Here is a 21,770-nt window from a genome sequence, read left to right as displayed (position 1 = left end):
CATATGGACATGTGCAATAACTTGATTTTGCTTGTTGAGACGGTTCATTCCCTCGCTTCGCTCTTATTTTCCACCAATCCATTTCTTCTCCATCCAGCTTCATCTCAGAATCCTTCTGCTGATCAAAATTTCTGCTATGCCTGCAATGTCCCACCATAAGATAGATTAGAATACAGCAGTAATTCCAGTACTAAACTTAGGTTCAAACTATGGCGTGTAAAATTAGACAGAATTAGTTGTAGGCAGGCTTCATCATGAGCACAGCAGGGAAAGGAGTGGGTAAGATGGCTAATGAGGAGAAAAGAAGATTGGAGAGGATTAGCAGTGACCTGGAAACAGCCATGTGGTAACAGCCTGTACGCCTCCCAGCGTCAAACGTGAAGCTGCTGGCACTACAAGGACGTGGCAGCATGCATGCATGACATCACCAACAGGTTCCAGAGGCGGATGTTAAATTGCTCTGAAGGCAGCAGGTATTCCAATGAAGTTTGAAGTGAGGGTTACTGGTCAATCTTCATGTCCAGTAAATGTCCTCCTGAGAAGACAACATCTGTCAAATCAAGAGATGTGAGACCACAAATATTTAAGAGTCAATTCAGTGTGTTTGCATTAACTGCTAAATAAATATGTGTGTGTATATGTCTGTTTATGGTTAAGTCAATTAAAGTTGGTCCAGGTCAAAGTTGAAGAGTTCAAGATTTTTGATCAGAGTGACTTAAATCAAAAGAAACCAGCTTAACTTAAGTCTCACATAGTGGTCAGGAAGCAGTAGGGATGCTCTAAAGCAGTGGTTCTCAAATTGTGGTCCAGGGATGTATGACTATTTTTGTAATGGGTTTTATACACTTTCTGTAACAAAACAACTCAAAGCAAAAAAATCTGATGGAGGTCCATGGTCTAATATATGTCAGTTAAGGAGTCCTTGACATGGCACTCTTTGAGAACCAATGCTCCAAAGCACTGCTTCAGGTAAGTGGATTAAATAGAATAGATGGAAAGTGAAACAGATCAACTCAGTGGAGAAACAGAATAACATATTACCTTTCAGAGAGTCACAAGTTATTTGCATGAGACTTACATGTTACTTCAAGCACAGAAAAGCCTTATGGGCTTGTGTCAGGTGGAATATTGAGACATATTGTCAAAGGCTTCCTCTTGATCTGCTCTTGCTTGGATTATATCTCATTTGCATGTTGTTTTTGATACAAGCAAATGAACAAATTCAAATCTAAGTGTGTCCATCTTCAAATTATGACAAAAAACAATATAGACAACCAAAGACAATAACAGAGGAGCATACGTACTGACATGCCACCCATTCCTCTACCACAACACCAGAGTGATGACAACCCTGCTTAATGAAGCAAAGTCGAAAAGGCTGTGAGGAATTCAAGGACAGTGTCAGCTCCAGGACCAAATGGAGTTCCTTGCTGTCTAAGAATGACACAGATGTTCTGAGGTTTGTATGGAGGGTAATGAAGGTGGTGAAGAAAAAGAAAAAGATGCCAAAAGTATGGCAAAGAGAAGGAGGAGCATTAATCCCAAAGAGCGTGTATTCAGAGGATGTATCTCTCACCAGCTCACAATCTGACAGCCTCAGAATGATACACTCTAAACTCTATTTCATTAAAACTTCATACCTGAAACCAAAAGACTGGGCACACACTACATACCATAAGGCAGAGGTAGGTAAAATTTGGCTCTACAGCAAATATATTTGGCCCTCTGATGAAAATTCTGACTTTCATAGTTATTTTTCACAAATCTACACGTAACAAAATAAACATAAGGCTTCTGTAAATCCCAATTATTGTCATATATCCTTGCTACATCTAATCCTGCCCTCACACCAGCAAAGACATTAAAACTGTCATACTATCTTAAGTCCAATAAACCTTCCAGAAATTAAAGTTTAATACGTGAATTCAACTACTTTTAGCAGTGGAAGAGAAATGCTGTGTTGATGACAGTTTCCCTTTTAGATAACATCTTTAACTGTGTTGTAAATCTGATTGATTCTTTAATGAATTAGAAGAAATAAACATATAAACCTGCATTTCCAATGCATCCAATGAACTTTGTTTTCAAACTAGTTATGAAATGTGACTGAAGAGTTTAACCAGGAGAGAGAGGCACAGTGACAAACACTCAATCAACACTGAAAATAAAAATAGCAGCAGTCATGGACATTAAGAGCATTATTTTTGACATGTGTTTGTTTGATGGCTGAACTCTCTTTAACTCTTCCTCAATGACTCTGTTAACATTTGTTTCTGTAGATTTGAATAATTTGAATTTACAGCCTCTATGTGTCCTCAGAAGAACTGCATCATTATGAAATTGTAAGTAATAATGTGTAATTTATGGTGTACTTTTGTATTTAAGTTTATTCATGTATATTCTTATTAGATAGGTTTATTGGATATTTAACAGGATTGTGTGTTTGGTTGTCGGTTTGCTCTGAATTTCTGTTTCCTCTCATGTCTCCTCCCCTGCCCTGCTCCCTGTGTCCTCCCCAGCCAATCAGCTCCTAGCCTGTCCTTGTGTCTTATTGCCTCTTCCTTATTGTGTCATTAGTTTAGTTTGTATATACGTCCTGGTTTTCATTTTAGTGCTTGTTGGATCCTCAGCTCTGTTCTGCCTTGCCTGATGTATTTGTATGAACCCTTACGTACTGTTCAAGGTCTAATTTGACCCATTTTTACATTTGAGAGACAAATGTTTCTTTTAGCCAAAAATGTGATGACTCATCCTCATGTGACTCAGAATATACAACAATGGAAATATTTCAACATTCTAAATTTGTTTTTGAGCAGCTTTTGTTTAATATTTGATTAATTAAAAAATTCAAAAACCAATATTTAAAAGTAGTATTTCTTCATTATCACTCATTGAAAGCATCATGTTGTCCCTGAAAGCTTTTATTTTAGCTAATTTATGAGGTATACATCAATGATTTATGGTTCTGAAATGATGTATAGAGATCAGACACTGTGAAATGTCCAAATATGAACAGTATGTAAAGGTTAAAACATGATACTTCACTATCTCTTGCATTTATGTGCATATCCTGTTACTTCCTGATAGAAGTACAATTAAAATAGTGTTGCATCTGTCATTTTAATATCTAGTATCATTTTACACACCTGTAGTTAAAACACTTAGACGTGTGAATATCTCTCTATGAACTAAATAATAGACAGAGTGACAACATTACAACCTGTCACAGCTGGCAGGTTGTAATGTTTAACTGATGAACTGGGCTGCCTGTCGTGGACGTTATTTTGTCATTTTCATTCTTATCTAACCAAATATGGATTGAGATATGGTCTGAAGCTGCTCTGAAGCTGCTCTGCCTGCTGAATTCACACTGACCTTCTCTTCTGCTGCCCTGTAAGGAACCTCGAAGCCATGATGGAGCTCTGGGGATTTTGTGTTATGATTCAGCTGTCTTTTGCTGCAGGAATGAATACTGGTAAGATTATTATGCTTATTTACAAGACAATAAGTGTCTTTCCTTATATGAGGTATTTTGGCAAAGCCTCTAAGGACAGAAAGATAGTGAGCTATAATTACATTGTAGTTTCTGAGTATTTAAGCCTTAAAACCTTTTTTCCCACAAGATTAGTCAAATACGTATTAATGATTTGGAATGAATGAATGTCACTTGGTGTAGAATATGAACAGTATGTGAGGATTCAAATGTTAATCTATCCATATTCAGTGTTAAAAAATCCTAAACTTGAAAGGGAGAGCAATAGAAAAGACACATTTTAATAAAAAAGACAACGCAAATATTTGAGTCAATACTATTATTATGTATTTTTGTAAATGTGATGAATGTCTTATTTAAAAAAGAATATCCTAAACTGTCAAAGCAAGTCAAATGGGCTGCACTAACTGCATGATAACCAGTGACTGAGCATCATATATTAGCTTTAATCTGCTATGTTAATCATTACAGACTGGAGTGTTCTGAGGATTCCCTCTGGCTCTAACACAGGAGACAGGTGAGACACCAGCTGTTTTAATGTGATACACCTGACTGTCAGTACTCATTTAACTCATACACAATAAAGAATCATCAGAGTTAAAGGGACATTTTACTTTAACACTACAGTTAGTTCATTCTCTAAGTATTAAAGCAACATAAAACTTTTAGTAACAAGTGGGGCGTGATGATACGTATACATTAATAAGAATATATTTACTTACTCTACTTACTGTACAATCACAATTTAGCACCATTCTAATTATGACATTACAACACAAAAACTATAAAAACTATAATTTCATGTCGTTAAACACTACAAATGGATGAAAAGGAACATATCAAGACTGAACTAGTCAAAACCAAATACTATGAGTCCACACTGTGCTAACCTGAAGGACTGCTGTTCAATACACTGACAGTGTGGGTGTGGTGTATGTACTGTTAGGAGTCAAGTCTGTAGGAATGGGAGGTCGGGTTTCTTCAAAGGATGGGAACAATATTTAAATGATGCTTTGAGTGTCTCCAAATATGAATGATCTATAATTAAGATGTTTTGGACTATTGGGCAAAATCTTACAAAAAGCCTAATTTTTTTTATGCTTGCATGTTATAGGCCTACTTCTTGTTCATCTCCTATAGAAAACACTGTACTTTATCAAGGACACTCGTGAAAACTTCTGTGATTTGCTTTGTGGCACCACATGATTGAGAAATAGACAGTATTATAATATGATATACAAATAGCATTACTGCAAATTAAGTACATTTGGGGATTTTCAGCTCATATCTAATAGCTTTGAGTTGCTGCAGTCTGGCCAAAGAGTGAAATGTTATGTACAAATATGTTATAGTGTACTGCATTTTGTTATAATATACTTTATTTTTTATCTGGGAGAAGCCAGGATGGGAGGAATATTTCCTTTTGCACACTGTACATAGTACATATGCTTAATTCTACTGTAAATTGAATAGAAATCAAGCTAAGTTTCTAGCCTGCAAAGCACAGAACTCTCTGTCAAAGTGTGTCTCACTGTAAACACTATCATATTCAAATGTGCAACTGTGGCAAACTGGATCAGTGTGCTTATTAAAGAGCATATTTACCACTGCTTCTAATAGACTTGAATGAAACCCTGCTTTATTCAGTCAGTCAGTATTTGATCCACCCATCACTTATCTGTTTCCAGGTTCTATCTTCAGATGACTCCACCAAGGTTTGACTTCCTCCCACGACATTTTGATCCTGATGACCCTGTGACTGATCCTTACAGAGACACCAAGCTCAAACGCATGAGCGCAGTCAGTGCCAGTGTAGATTTATTATCTACAGAACCCCTGATCTCATCTATGATACACACACAGAGATTCACTGATAGCTGGAATCCTGCTTTTCATCCTCTGTCCTCTCTAAATCAGAGAGTACATGCTTGTGTCGGAGGTACTTGTCTCATTAAGGAGGCCTTCCCAGTTTATCTGACTCATTCAGACAGGTTTAGATTCAGCCATAATCACACACTCGAGACAGAAATTATGTCTAACCTACAACATATGACCCTTTGGGCAGGTGAAACTAAATACAGCCACCAGACTATCGTTATTATGGAAGAGGACACTGCAGTGATAAAGTCAGCAATTTACCTGTATGAGAGGCATCCCACTGTATCTACTCTGTTGAGCTACCAGAAGGGGGCGCTGCATATTCTCAAGGGAGGTAATTTCTTTTCTACTGGAAATCATGATGTTATTGTGGTTGGTCATGGCAGTAAGGATACCAATGGAACAGCCCAGCTAGCAGGCTATGGGCCAGTGGAACTTGCCAGATTTGTGTCAACCTTAAAAACGGAACGCTTCTTCGGCCAACTTGGCACCGTCAGCCTCATCAGCTGCAACCTTGGAAATGAGCCACATTTTATGCTGCAGATGCTAAAAACTCTCCAGTCTCTCCGTGTGGAAACAAAGCTGCACCTACACAACACATTCCTGTCTGTCAACTCAAATGGAGAGATAATGACCAGAACTGACGAGGTCTGGAGGTCTCATGACCTCAGCAGACGAGTCATTGCTGAACTGGACCAAAGAGGTGATCTGCTGACTACAGTGGAACTTGGCTGTGCAGGGCCAGAGTTTCCTGGTTATAAAGGAAATGTTTTGTACCTTCAGACACTGGAATGGCCAAGCCATCCTCAAATGTTTGTTCCAATGGAGCTGCGCAAAAAATATCCATCTATTGACTGTCTGGAGGGGCTCACTTGGAGCTTGTTCTTTGAGGAGAATGAAAGGAGGCGTGCTCCTGATTATGACCCAGAACGTGATCAAAGACACCTGAAAGCTATTTGGCTTAAAGAGCCAGGAGCAGAAGAGGACATTTTTTTCAAGCATATCACCAACATTCAGGATCTACTTGTGGAAATTCGATACAATGCCAGAGACGAATTTGCCTCAGACCCTTACTATGTTCTCAATGACTGCATTTACAGGCTACATGGCAAAAATCTTACTGTAAGTCTGGTGGGCAAGTTCATGAGCGTTGAAAATCCAGCTGAAATTGAAAAGTTCCAGCAAGATTTCAATTACCATCGGAACATTTCCTCCCTGCAGGAGCTGAGACAGGGTCTCAAACCATCCAAATTCAATGATTTCTGTCGTCAGACATTCCAGTTCCAGCAGTGTAACTACAACTGTGAGAGGTGGGGCCATTACTTCATGTCAGCAGTGTTCTCAGCATCTGTGCGTAACTTCAGAACCTTCTCGCTTTTCCTTATGAGTGTGATAGGCTGTGAAGTAGGCCGCTCTCGGGGGACTGACAGCTCCCTGTGCACAGCATTTGTTGGAGATGACCATCCCATGGTGACTGACCATCCCTTGCCTTACCATGTCCATCAGCGACGAGGATTTTATGGCTGCACTGTTGACAACTATGAAATGGCACCACAGGAAAGGAGGTCTTGGTTAGATAAAGTCGTCGCAAAGGAAAATTCCTTGTACATCAAATCAAAGCAGGTGATGAACGCCGTCACCCACGACGAGCAAACGGAGCTGGACATCTTTGGGAAGGTCAAAGTCATGAATAAGTACGTGTTCTCATCTTATCTAGAATACTTTCGAGGTACACCTGAGGGAAAGAAACTCAAGAGAGGATGTACTGCCTCTTTCTATGATAATCAATATCCATAAATGCGGATGAAGTGTGTGCTTAATTTCATTGTGTATTGGCTGCACAGTTGGCTCTAGTATGGTTTCTATGGTAAGTGGTGCATAGTCTACATTCCACTGCTTCAGCTTGCTGGCACAGCTTCACATCTGACAACGCTCTAGATAAAAGGTATAAAATATAACACTGGCTAAAGCAGCAGATAATTCACGTGTTCAAAATAAACTACTTCAATTGTGTCAGATGATTTTTTTTCTTGTTAAACCAATAAATCATTAAACAATATATACAGTGTTGGTGCTTTCTTTATATGTTTATTACATCATTTGTCTTATGGTGTCACACAGCTCAGAATACAGAGAATTACAAAATATAAATACATAGAAAATGCAGGATCACAGAGGGTAAAGCATTACTAGTAGAAACTTATAAAGGGACTATAAACCACACATTGAGATGTCTCTGTCTAGTTTTGTTTTGTTACTGCAACATATGAGATCAAATTGAGATGATTAGTGTTATAAACTTAAAGACTAAGACAAGGTTTAACACTGCAAGTTACTGTGTCAGTTGCTGTTGTTAACACAATAACAGATACTGTGGATTGTTTAATTAGAGCAATAATTTACCCTGGAGTCAGTTCTGCACAAACAAATAAAGAAATTCAATTTAAAATATTTCAAAGCTTCTGAAAGTTCAACTGTAGTTCTTCCCCTATTTCTGATGGTCAGGCCTCAGCTCTGCTCTCATACTGAAGTGCCTTCAAATGGTATTTTGGAGTTGACATTTTTGACATGCAAAGTTGACTACACTACACGACTGGATGTAAACTACATGCTTGGCATTAACGTGGGTAACTAGTGAGATGTCCATTGTTCGGTAAGTGACAAGAAATGGATATTGTGAGACCCTGTTCTTGTTCCCTTTTCCAAAATGATGATTGATTTTTGTGTCTTCTGCATTTTAATGTCATCCTTATTTTTCACAGAGCTCCATTCTTAAAAATGTGATCTACTGAACAATTTAGTTGTCAAAAAGACAACAGTGGGCTGTTAATCCTCCTATGATTAGTGACATGAACATGAAGGCACTATCAAATATTACACATGGAAAACAAACATGAGACCAAATTAAAGTGAAGTGAGGGTTAATGTTGATGACTGTGATAATGTCCAGCTGCTTTTTGCACCAGTTAAATTCAATCTAATCACGAGGACCTCAAACACATGAAGCATCTGTTGGATCATGTAACAAGGGTTCAATATGTAAGAGAATGATTCATTGTATTGTAAACTTGTTCAGATTCTAGTTTGATTCTTATAACTTTTACAAATAGTACCAGACTTGAATAATGTCATCATTACATGCAAACTAACCTGAATTTGAGCTTTAACTGGCACAAAGGATGCTGAGCACTAAACTGGCAGAAGTTTAATGTTGGACTTGTCAGATTGAGATCATAGCTCTTAAAAAAGTGTAACACTTTTAGTCATAAATGTTGGGAACAGCTTGCTGTGGGCGGACTATACTTGGTACCTTTGTATTCTGTCCGACACCTGATTAGGGAGAGTGATGTGCATGTTGTTACTCTGTTTAGTTAAATTCCAGGGTGGAAACTCAGAGCTCGCTGATGTGTTGGGCCGAGAGCCGGGTCTTCACAGGAGGATGCAGCTGCATGAGGAGCCTTTCTGGCCGCTGAGGAGGCCGTGCTGGGTGGTGGCTACCGACTGGATTAAGTTCCAGAAATGCTTGAAAGAGATGCCCTCACCATCACCTACGCCCATCTTTCGCATGATCTCACCCAGTCCCTGCTCTGTGCCGATCCCCTGCAGACACACACAGAAAAAGCTCATTTAGAAATGACTTGTGAGATTACAGCCATACTCTGCTAAAAAGAATTCCAAAAAAAGCAAGAAAATGAACAGCCATGATCAGACAGCAGGGATGTAGCAGCCAGGATTTAGTACCAACACATGACACTATTTCTTTTAAATCCCTGTATGATGATTCGTACATGCTGTTTCAAAGCTTTGTGCACTCATTAATGAATGTAATTCCAAATGCCTATAAGCCTATAAAACCCATCATTCATCTTCCTTTTCTCATCCAAATAAAGTTTGACTAATCTAGAGTTCATTTGATTGTCTGACCGCTCTTTTTGTGACCTCTTCTTAGTGATGTCATGGTGTTTCCAGACCTCAGCAGTTCATTTGGCAAGTTTAGTGTTATTACAACTGATAAGAACGATGGCAAAAAAACCCTATAAAAATAAGACCCAAGCTTCTGTAAACTACAAGCATCCTTCATAGACATCACATTCTTCTTTTGCACTGTACTGAGTTTACATAATGTCTCTGCTCATTATAACAAAGACTTTACAGCTCATTAACTTGCACATAAACATGTGACATCACATCATGTTATATTACAGTGTTCTCTGTAACTAAAATCTTATAGAGGAAACTAAATCATGTTTGTGGATAATTGATCATATATTGGATATGTGAAATACAAAAAAATCCAGATGTTGCTGTGTGTGCCCAGAGCCAATGTTGATGTCTTCAAATGTTTAGCTTGGTCCAAAACCCCAAAAGATATTCAACTTACTATGATAACAAGATAAAAGAAGAAAAAGCCTTAACCAGAAATTGAGAAAATTTAGCTTGATGAACAAAGAACAGATTAAGAAAACAGTTAGTAGACAGTTTTAGATGAACAGTGACAGAGAAGTGAGAGTGAACTGGTACTTTTAACCCTTCATACACTGACTCATAATTAGTCTCTACACCAATTTACATTCATAAATCATCCCAATCAGTCATTAATACATGTTTTATTAACCTTATGGGCAAAAGATTATGGATTCACAATCATTATTTTGTGGTCCAGGTAAACATTTGATTGAATGTGATGAATATGACATGTTTGAATGATGATGTTTTAATTAAAAAAAAAAAAAAAAACACAGGTCAGTAATTTCTACATATATAAAAATGTGTAGAAGCTGCACAAAAATTTCAAAAAATGATTGTATATCCATTTTTGTATACTGTGGGTTACACTAGAATAAGTCTGGTTAAAAGAAATATGTATAGGGTTAGGGTTAGGCTTTTATTCTGAAAAAAACCCTCTTGACCCTGAACAGTATGCAAGGGTTAAACAGTGAGTTGTAATGTTATCATAATGTTGTCTCTCTACATTGTGAGAGGGAGGCAGCTGAGTTTAACATAGTGAGACACTTCAAGAGATAACCATTTACTAGACCAATGCAGCTGATTGTTGCTTCATGTCCAGTTTTCTTATCAGTGTTGTCTTTCAGTTCAGGTATTTGAATACCAGTAAGTCTACACATGCATCACTACAGCTGTGAACTCGGGTGTGTGTGTGTGTGGGGGGGGGGGGGTTCAAGATACTACACACAGATTCATGTTCAGTGGGAGGAACTGAGCTCCACAAGCAAATTCATTTGAATAGCTTGCTTAGAATAAATCATTTGCTTGTAGAAACTGCTAAAAAACTATAAATATACATGTTTATATAAAGACTAAATGATATTAAACCATAATATTCAGTCACTGAAACCAATCAGGTGTGTGTGTGTGTGTGTGTGTGTGTGTGTGTGTGTGTGTGTGTGTGTGTGTGTGTGTGTGTGTGTGTGTGTGTGTGTGTGTGTCATCATATTAGAAACAGTAGAAGCAGCAGCAGTAACCTCTCACCATGTAAAAACAGCTTCAGTGAAGAATAATGCTGCTCTCCTGTGTTTACACTGAGTAAAGTGTGGATTAAACAGAAGCACTACAGACAGACGTTTGAGCTGAACATAAGTGATCAGTTAAGACAGCAGGCCCAAATCCAACTAGGTTTTTCCAGGGTTGTATCAGACTCACTGTTCCTGTGGGGGGGGGGGGGGGGGGGGGGGGGACCTAACCTTGAAAGGAATAGTCCACTGAAAATAAATGTTTGAATTATCAAACATTCATACTGTGTCTTGCTCCTTTGCTTTAGCTCACAGCTGTAATCTCATTGGACTCTCTGAGGCTACAATGGATTTCAATGATGACTCAGTTTGATTACAGAATACAAGCTGCCGATATTTTCAAGCCTAACATTCAAAAGAGATTTTTCAAGAGTATATTCATTTATCAGTTAAATTAAACATTGAATGATGGGTTTTACCTAAAAGTCAGCTGAGCCTAATTCTTATGTGTGTGTTAAAGTCTTTGTAGTGTGTGTGTAACTGACTGTCTTTGTCTAAAACGCGCTGCCACACCCAACTGCTGCAATCACCAGTAGGTCTGGCTGAGCTGAGAGGTGAAACACATGGAGACTGAGATAAAGAGAGGGAGGTTATACCTTTACCAGGTTTGGCATCTGAGAGGACAAGAGACCTTTGAATTCATCTGTTTTCAGCGTTGGACTTTTGTCAGCGGAGGCAGAGTGGAACTGGCTGACCAGAGTGTCGATGGCCTTCTCCAGGTCTGAGAACTGAGGAGAAGAAGAAAGACACAAAGAAAAGCGTTGGTTATTATTATGGCCAGATCTAATAGCACTGTTATGATAAGAGATCTGGTCCCCGAAACCGGCTTTGTTTACCTCAAAGCTACATGGCTAAGGTTAGGAAGAGCTTGTTGGCAGGGTTAAATATGATAATGTACATTTTTCTCATACCTTCCATGGTATCTGCCCCTTTCACTGTGTGTGTGTTTGACTTGTGAGCATTGTTGCGAAACAATGAGCCAGTCTGCTTCATGCTTTTAAAATAGCTTCATTGTTCAGTTATTTAATCTTAATTTTAATTTATCATTTTATATATCAATAGCACTACATAAAGTCTTATCCATACCACCCATTCCTAATTTAACCCTTACATACTGTTCAGGGTCTAATTTGACCCATTTTAACACATTGAGAGCTGTAAAAACATCTTATAAACACATATCTATTCCCTTAAAGAGAAAAAACGGATGCTAAACTTAAGTAATTAAAGGGAACATTATTAAAAATATAGACGAAAATATTCTTTAACCAAACTTTGTTTCCTAATGTGACAAAAAATTGAATAAAATGCATCATTTCTTCATCATGTTTGTACACATTTTTATACTACATAAAATTCAAAAATAATGTAACATTCTATAAAATGACGGTGAATATCTTTTTTTCCCTCCATAAGTAAATAGAATACAATTTTCTCTCTAACAGCTTCATTAAGGATGAATCAAACATGGAATTTTGAATTGGTGTAGAGACTAATGATTAGTCATATATCAGTATAGTCAGAATATGAACAGTATGTAAGGGTTAAAAAAATACCTCCATGGTTAAACGTGTGTGTGTGTGTGTGTGTGTGTGTGTGTGTGTGTGTGTGTGTGTATGTGTGTTAGTGGTGCATGGCATGAACTAGTGGAGGTGGTGTGTGTGTTTAGCTGCAAAGCCCAGTGTGATGAGCCATGCAGGGGATCATCAGCCGTCACCATCTGCATTATATCAGTGCTGGACCTGTCTGTGTGGTGAATCATCATGTCCTGCATAGTTTCTACGTTAGTAACTAGAAAAAAGTCAATGTCATTTTGTAACTTGAGCATTTATGCTATAAACATACTAAGCTGTAACATTCCAACTCTTTCCCTCCTCTGCTCACAAAGACTGGAACGACTTGGTTGACAGGCTGAAGCTTACACAGTTAGAGAGCTGTTAAACAAATACTAGGGGAGCTCTGTTTGAATAAGGTCCTGAATGTGAGAAACACTTCTTCACTAGTCCAAGTCTGGACTGACAAGCAAAGCTGATCAGGATTTTACTGTTTGACCCAAATATAGAATGATCTATCTGACTTCATGCAGTCACATCTCTATCGTAGCTTAACATGTATTGTGTTTTATAACAGCGGTTGATATAAGAATGTAACCACATGTCTATTTAGTAGCTGTTCTGGAGCTTTTCCTCGTTTCAAACAGGCTTCCTCTATAAACTGGACCTAAATTGACCTTGTCGTGAAATATGTCAGCTGTTCTTTGTGATATGGACAAAAAACCGTCAAACTCTACTGAGGAAAGTTGCGCAATCCAGTTGAAAGATCCATAACAGCTACTAATAAATGGACCTTGAATCTGAATCAACTTTATTGTCATTATGCAGTAAAAACAGCTCAGGCTTTAGATCTCCTCTGATAATCATTACTTTTTGTAATATGTCATATGTCATAATAAATGTCATATATTCTCATCATATAAAGTTATGATGTACATATTAACAAACACTATTTACACATCCAGCAGACACAGAGCAATATTATCAATTGCTTGGAGTCATGTTTAGGTTTATCTGGTGAATGTATTTACTATGCTTTCAGCTCTGGTTTCTATAGCTGCTAAATGCTCCACTATGTTCACCAGCTATAGTACCTAACTGTGCCTGTCTGCTGTTTGACTGAAAACATGAAACCAAGCATGAAACGTACAGTAAAACATCAAACTGAGAAGACAATGAAGAATCATCACCATGATCGACACCTTTCCCATCACACACAGTCATTTTAATGATCACAGATGTTTAACGCTGATTAGAACAGTGTTGAGAATATTGTCTCTCGGCCATCAGTGGAAGCTCCAGCCTCGCTACAGTTATTCGATGCATGTGGGCCAACAGCTTTGTCAAAACCACACCCTTCCTTTAAAGAATGACTGATGTACCACAAGCCACTGCAAGTCCTTCACTTCAACAAACACCACTGTCCCACAGAATGTACCAATATCCTGACTGTACGCAAAGTCTAATGTTAACCGCTGTTGACTCATTATGTGAACGAAGGCGTTACACTGGAGATTATGTTAAAGATAACAAAGGAATCAACCAGTCTCTGAAATATAAGCACTTCAAGGAGATTGCGACAGCTGTAGTTGAACGCTAGTTCTACTAGTCTAGTTGTTGGGAGCGTGTTTATTTGAGTGTTAGCTTTTTAATATGATAGAAAAGGATGAGTGTTTTGTGATTTCAGTGAGAACAATTAAAGATCCACTCCCTGTTTTTGTTACAGTTCACATTACCACACCCAAATCCCCACATTTCTTCCCAGCTCCCTGGTGATCTCTTAACTCTACACTGTTAGGCTTTGGGATTGTTTCCTGAACTTCATAATAATACACTTGTAATTAAATGTAACAGCGTGGAAGTTCTACAACACTCTCCCTGAGCAGCAGTTACAAATACAGCAATGTTTCTTTAAAAACACAGGCGGATGTCCTCAGGAAAAAGTCTGCTCTCAGCTGTTTTTTATCATTTATTTTAGGCTTCAGGATCTAACTGGTAGCTGTGGAGTGTTATGATATGGGTTGGTCCTGTTATTCTTTAAGATTTGGGACAGAGGCCATACAAAGAGTGGCACGGGCCCCTGCTGGAAGCTGACAGACCACCCACGGTGTCCCATCCCATCCATATTCCAATTATGATTAATTTATCAGTATTGATGAAGGAAGAACAAAAAAAAAGATTCTGAAGTCAAGCGGAAGCTGCATAGCACAACTATGCTCCACATACAACACACACACACACACACACACACACACACACAGACAGGTGGATGACTACCTGCTCTCCTGTATTGGGCCCCAACATTCATACTTCATGAGACACTGTCCCGATTCAGTTCCTGTATTCATAATCATATCATAACTGCACAGATCACCATATTAATGTTTCTACTTTGGGTGATTATTATTGTAATGTGTTTTTGAATAGATTCTATTGTTGTTCCATAGTGCACAGTGTGAGTATTAGTGCAGCAGTGGAGCGTGTGCTCAGGGAGGGGCAGCTGGCAGCAGGCAGCGCGTCTTGCAGAGCCTCCACCATGAAAGAAGAAAGTTTAGGAAGCCTACTTTTAACTTCTGAGTTTCAAATCTGTGTTATTTGTTGCTCAGCTGCTGAGATACAGTGTCTCCTGTGTCCAAATGGAAGAAGAATAAGACAGAAAATACAGCCAAACTCGACCTGTGTGAGAGGTTCAAGTTCCTCCTCGGCGACATTTTTTTTTTTTTTTTTTTTAGTTGCCTGGCGTGAGATGGCGCGTCTATGAGCGGCTGATCTTCCATAATCTACTGATGTGATCGCTCTAATAGACACTCATATGTTACAGAACGCATCATATTAGAATCTCAACCAATGCCAATTATTATTATCTCCTTACTAATCCACACAGCAGCAAACTACTTTTTCTTTCTATCTCTCTCTCTCTCTCTCTCACCGTCAAAAGTTGAAAAAGTTGAAAAGTTTGAGAGCTCAAACTTTTACCTCTCAACAATAATCATAAAAAAAAAAGTAGATTGTGTTTTATTTCTTACCTCAGGCATGACGGCTGTTGATTTGTATGTGGCAACTTTTCTTCCTGCGTGTCTCACTGCTTGCTGCTGTTGTGTGTGTCAGGAGCATTGCTTCTGTCACCAGCTGGCAGCATTCCTGGATCCTCCCTCAGCAAGACAGAAAAGCCAGGAAGAAGGAGCTGTAATCCGAGGCAATGCCATAAATCTACCTCCCTACTACCACTAGGCTCTGCCATAATGTTATAGATCTATAGACATATATGTATGGGTCTATGCATGTAAACAGGTAACATGTTAAGTGTATGTACAGTATGTAGAGTGATGTGATATTGCACAGGGGCAGCTCAAAATCCAAAAAGACAACTCATTCCACATCTGGAAACCTTTAGTAAAAGTTGGACACCGTTGTTTTACGCAATAACTGCCTGCAAGTTTAGGCTGGTATTCTACTTTTCTTCCAGACTGTCACTGTGTTAACCTCTTCACTACCTGCTGTTAACATGGAGACAGATACTGCACATTTATATGCAAGTTAGATTAGATGTGAGACATGCAGGCTTGTGGGAAATGCCTTGAAGTTATGTTCCTAGTAAAGAGTTAGTAAAAAACAAGGGAGAGAGAGAGGGAGGGAGGGAGGGAGGGAGGGAGAGAGAGAGGAGAAAACAGGCACGACCACATTCTTTCTATCCGGTTTTATGACTGCAGACAGTCAGTGGGGTGGGTGAGCAAGTGAGGGGAAAGCTGAAGTTTGGTTCAAATTTACCACAAGAATTTATCTACACATAAAATCAGGAAAAGAATCAACTGGATTCCAGCAGGCAGCTCAGTGGAGGCTGGGGTAGATAGAGGCGGATGTCCTCAGGGTGAAGGGTGTGTCACAGTGTATGCTCTCTATGATCACCCCACCCCTCCCCCTCCCCCTTCTCCAGGTCCTGGCTATCTGACTGGGAAGGCTCCATGCCACACCCATTCACAGAAACCACAATGAATTGTTTGCAGAGACCATCAACCTTTCCACTGTTTCATCCTCAGTGTGACTGCACTCAGCTGTTCCCAGATGTTTTGTATTAACACATATAAGCACACATAAACATGAACACACGTACACAAATATACACACAAACATGAACACACATACACAAATGTACACACAAACATGAACACACGTACACTGATATACACACAAACATGAGCACATGTACACTAATATACACACAAACTGAACACACGTATACACACAAACATGAGCACGCGTATACTAATATACACACAAACTGAACACAAGTATACAAATATACACACAAACATGAACACACGTATACTAATATACACACAAACTGAACACAAGTATACAAATATACACACAAACATGAACACACGTATACTAATATACACACAAACATGAACACACGTATACTAATATACACACAAACATGAACACACGTATACTAATGTACACACAAACATGAACACACGTACACTAATATACACAAATACACATACACACACACACATGAACACATGTTCACAAATATTCACGCAACATGAGCATACATACACAAATATACACATAAGCATGAACACATGTACACAAATACATGTGTTCATACATACACAAAAATGTATGCGTGAACACAAATATACACACAAAAATGACAATAAAACACACACACACACACACACACACACACACACACACACACACACACACACACACACACACACACACACACACACACACATACACAATTTAATTTCAGTGAACATTCTTATGATATTACATAAAGGACTGAAGAAAACATCATTTCCAAGAGACAATATGTTGCATTATATGATGACATGGTGTGTGAGGTGTGTGTGTGTGTTAACATACACAACTAATCATATTCAAACATTATTCCTGTCATTTTATTTCAATCAAGTGAGGCGACCCACAAAGTCTCCACCTGCAGTTTGTAACTCAGCCTTGCTTCCATTAAAACTAATAAAACACATAAATATAGAATTTTGATCTATAAAAAATGATAGAAGATGTGTATTAGTTATTAGAGGCAGTGTGAGTGTGAGTGGAAGGTTGATCCACAGCTGATGAGCCTGTAGTTCTAAACCTGGAAGTGTGTTTATCCAGACAGTAAGGGATGTGAAGTTCAGGTATAAACTATATGATGATGAATCCTTGCATGTGATTGATAGTAGAGGAAAGCAGAGCAGAAGCTCACTAATGTGTGACAATCACTTTGTTGTGCTTCACTGTTCAGACACTAAACATAAATTAGAATAACTGAGTGAGTGATTTGACTGTCACTAAAAGACGCAATTGATCTCAACATGACTAATCTAATCTGATTCTGTTAATGATCAGAGTAAAAACCTTCTAGAACATCCACTCTTTTACATTACTATTCATTTTTCTCCAAAATCAAACTTAGACAAACCTGATGACATCTCCGTGACATCATCAGGGTTATTTTCTCAGTTCGTAGACGACACTCAACCTACAACCCCATCATTTAAATGATTTTAAATTGATATAAAACATGATTTTGAGCCTCTATATTGCATATAAAATAAAAAAAGTTGATCTTTTATCAAAATCCTCAAAATCAAAATTCTTTTTATTTGCTTTTATTAAGTGCAGTCTTATATACATCTTATATACTACACAATAAAACTAATTCCACTGGTATAAGTGTCTTGAAGTTTCACTAGTCCATGGATCTCATAACAACATAGAATATATATGAGCTAAATGAGGATTGTTCAGCATCACAATATTGCATTATGTGCTATTACATTGAAATATACATTACAACAGAAGAATAGGTTGAGTACACATTACAAATGTAAGCAGGGACCAGCTAGTATATCATATCAGGTTGAAATGTAAAGCAGTGGAGGTCCATTTGTTTATTCAGAAATGTTTTAATTGAAGAAGTCTGTCACTTATGCCTTTCCTTTTTATTTATTTAGTTTATTTTTCTGTCTTTCTATTGGAATGATTATTGCTTTCTTCATAATCTTCATACCATTTTTAAATGTTTTATATATGAACTGGAATGACTGGTTGCTTTAATGGTCTTTGTTTATAATATTGTATATTCTTATCAATAAAGAATAATATTTTTCACACAGGTTGAGAAGGGTTATCTTAAGCATAAACCTGATCTTGATGAGTTAAAATCAGAGGAGCAGTTGCCCTGGTAATTACACTGGTTGGCTTAACCTCAATAGTTTACAGAATCAGAGCTTTCAAAGACACCACAAACACCACAAACAGAGAAAATGGCTTGTGGAAAATTATGACTTATGTGTCTCATAATAATATTTTACTATAACTGTGAGAAAAGATTTCATAATTAAAAGATCAGGATCTCATAATAGGACATTTGAGTAGTATACTGGTGTTATCCCATCCACTCAATATTTATGTTCTCCTTGGATGGGTCAATGGGAGATATGAATGTCACTGAATAATGTGTATGATATTATTATTAATATTAGTGTTTGGAAAGTCCTTGAGGTAAGTGAGGTGCACTCTGGCCCTGGAGCTCACTGTGTTCCTTCAGCAGTATCTAACATTACAGGATGCTGATGATATAAAGTCAAACATCTGAAATCCATCACAGCTGTTTTTTGTTTAGCTCAGTCTACAGAGCACTAACAGCTCACCTCAATATTTAGAAGTCTTTTCATGCAGTTGATCCTTAGGGAAGAGGATTGGCCACTGTAGAAAAAAAAGTGAGTTCTGACTTTTTTCTCAGAATTCTGACTTTTTTCTGACTGTAAATTCACTTTTGTGAGAAAAACATTCTGACTTTAAACTCTGAATTCTGAGAACAAAGTCAGACAAACTCACTTTTTTCCCCCACAGTGGCCTTAATCCTCTTCCATAGATCCAAAAAATACTGTGACAAGTCTCCAATGTCTAATGTGTTTTTTTTTGTTTGTCAGCACTAGAAATAGGAAGGGAAGATTATGAAATGGTATATGTTATAGTCTGGGTCTAAAAACATGATTACTCAGGTTTTATTACTTTTTACATGTATATATTTATTATCCTTCTCTCTGTGTTTGTACAGTATGTTTGTTTCTTTGTGTGTGTGTGTGTGTGTGTGTGTGTGTGTGTGTGTGTGTGTGTGTGTGTGTTTTGGTGTGCTAGTTGTATGGAAGAATCCGTCTAAGTGGCAGTTAATGGAGCGTTTACTGATTATTATTATGATGAAGAAAAAGCTTACAGATGTGCTGTTCTGTTCAGCTGTGGGTCAGCACTAGATATCAGGATGTTATCATTTATAATAATTTTAAATAAATGTGTTTTTATTTATAACATGGTCGTTTGTTAGGTGAAAAGTTCCTCTCCATTCCCACAATGGAAGTATAAACATGTAGATAGTGAACATTGTTCCACTTCCTGATTTTCTCAACAATAACTGAGTAATAAATGTTAGCCAAACAGCCTCACCCAGTTACCAGATGGCTCACACCTGATTAAACCCACAGGTATTTCATATCATTCACACAGCAGTGATAACTAGACAGTGACTCATTGTAATATTAACTGAAAATGTCTCAAAGGATACTTTCACATATTACATTCCAGCCTGCAACAGGAATCAGTACTGCAAAAAAGAAAAAATCAACCTTCAGTTTCTTTACTTAATTAATGGCTGAAATAAATAATCTGTCACCAACTGGCAACTGTCTTGAAACAGGGTGTGTTGTACATTTGGGGGACAAGAAAATAAAATGTTTAACAGATGTTTCATTGCATACAAAAACATAGAGTAAGAATGTAGAAATGAGAGAGAAATACTGCTCAGAAACAAGTCTGACACATAAACTTGCAGTAGGTGATGTTTCAGTGATGTCACTCAGCATAACACGAGTTTCATGTTTTTATTCAGTACATCAAAAATCAGGGTCGTTTTGGATCTGCAAAACCAAAAATCATCCATTAACAGCTGATTTGATGGATATTAACATTAGTGCTGGTCAAAACTTTATATTTCTTTACAGCACAGATCACACTTTTCACTGCTCTCTATCAGCCACTCAGTATTTCTTCAATCTAATTCAATCCAGTACAACAGATCTGATATCATTTCTACATTTATAAAGTTTATACATTTTCAGTTTGTGTTATTATTGTCAGGAAGGTGATAATTCTACTTTATGTTTATCACTGAGGTCGTACCAAGTAGTGGTGGTGCATTATGTACTCAATATAAGCCAACCTTATACATTACCATCACCCAGTATGACCTCAATAATTAACATTAAGTAGAATTATCACCTTCCTATTTACAAAAGCTGAAAATGTATTTAGCTTCATAAATGTAGAAATATATGTATATAGCTTTGTTTTGTAAAAACTGAGTCATTTCTTAAAACAGCTGGTCACTGTAGTTTTGATCACGTTACTCAAACAGGAGGAAATAGTGAATTTGTTGGGGACTATTTTCAGCAGTGGATTAATCCACATTTGGTGCTCTGGTGAGTAGTTCTAGACAGATGTTTATTTGATAACGATAAAAGTACATACAAGGCTGCAGTCATTCAGTCATGGCATACTACTCAATTACACGTGAGGATAAAAATACAAAATAAAGCTCATTTCCATTGTTCCATCCCCTCAGGGGAAACGGGGGTAGTCAGGCAAGAGTGGTTAAAACACAAAAACACATGCAATAACAATAAACAAAAACAGAAAAATAAGACAAGCAAAACAAACTCACAATTGGATTTGCATCAACCGTACCAATTTCCTTACCAGAAATGTAACCCTTCATTTAAATACAGGGACATTCAACATTTCAACCCTTCAGTGTTATTGGGCGATATTACATGACTTTCTTGTTTTTGTGACTTTTTTCAGTCAATGATGTTACCATATGTGGTTCCTCACCGGTCTAGGGTAATTAAAAAGTCTATATATAAAAAATCCACATGGTTCTACAAACTCAGAGAGGCATGGGGAGGATATTTTGGATATTTACAGAAGTTACCAAATATATTTTTTTGCCTGATAAAGGGTTAAAAGCACTGTTGCTTCAGAGACCCTGGAGATCAGTGTCAGTGCAACATGGATTTTTGCCCACAGAACTGTTGAATTTGAAAAGAATGTTGTTTGTGAACCTATCTCTTAGTTATGATGATCTCTGATGACACTGGCGTATAATTAGTTAAATAACCAGGAGCTTTGGTCTTATTGTTTTGTAACTCATTCTTCTTCTTTCCACAGTGAGGTAATGAAGTTTTTGGAAGTGTCCCACTTCTATGAGGAAGTTTAATTCTAATAAGTGTGTTTGAG

The 21,770-nt window shown here is 37.7% G+C and overlaps 1 protein-coding gene across 2 annotated transcripts; it reads right to left on the bottom strand.

Moving 5' to 3' along the window:
* Window positions 1-7,443: 7,443 nt before the first annotated feature.
* Window positions 7,444-15,567, bottom strand: s100v2 (S100 calcium binding protein V2). 2 transcript variants are annotated; one of them, XM_053333780.1, is made up of 3 exons: window positions 15,482-15,567; window positions 11,499-11,630; window positions 7,444-8,971 (listed from the first exon to the last, which is right to left on the bottom strand). In XM_053333780.1, exons 1-3 carry the CDS (start codon window positions 15,488-15,490, stop codon window positions 8,801-8,803), a joined length of 312 nt encoding a protein of 103 aa, XP_053189755.1. In that variant the 5' UTR covers window positions 15,491-15,567; the 3' UTR covers window positions 7,444-8,800. The 2 variants fall into 2 exon arrangements, with proteins under 2 accessions (XP_053189755.1, XP_053189757.1); XM_053333782.1 differs by having other exon boundaries at window positions 11,505-11,630.
* Between the last annotated feature and the right edge of the window lie 6,203 nt (window positions 15,568-21,770).

Source organism: Scomber japonicus, chromosome 15, assembly GCF_027409825.1.
Source record: "Scomber japonicus isolate fScoJap1 chromosome 15, fScoJap1.pri, whole genome shotgun sequence".
In the NCBI taxonomy this organism is placed as follows: Eukaryota; Metazoa; Chordata; class Actinopteri; order Scombriformes; family Scombridae; genus Scomber; species Scomber japonicus.
Note: the sequence above shows the minus strand (reverse complement) of the source record. Positions and strands in the feature narration are given on the sequence as shown.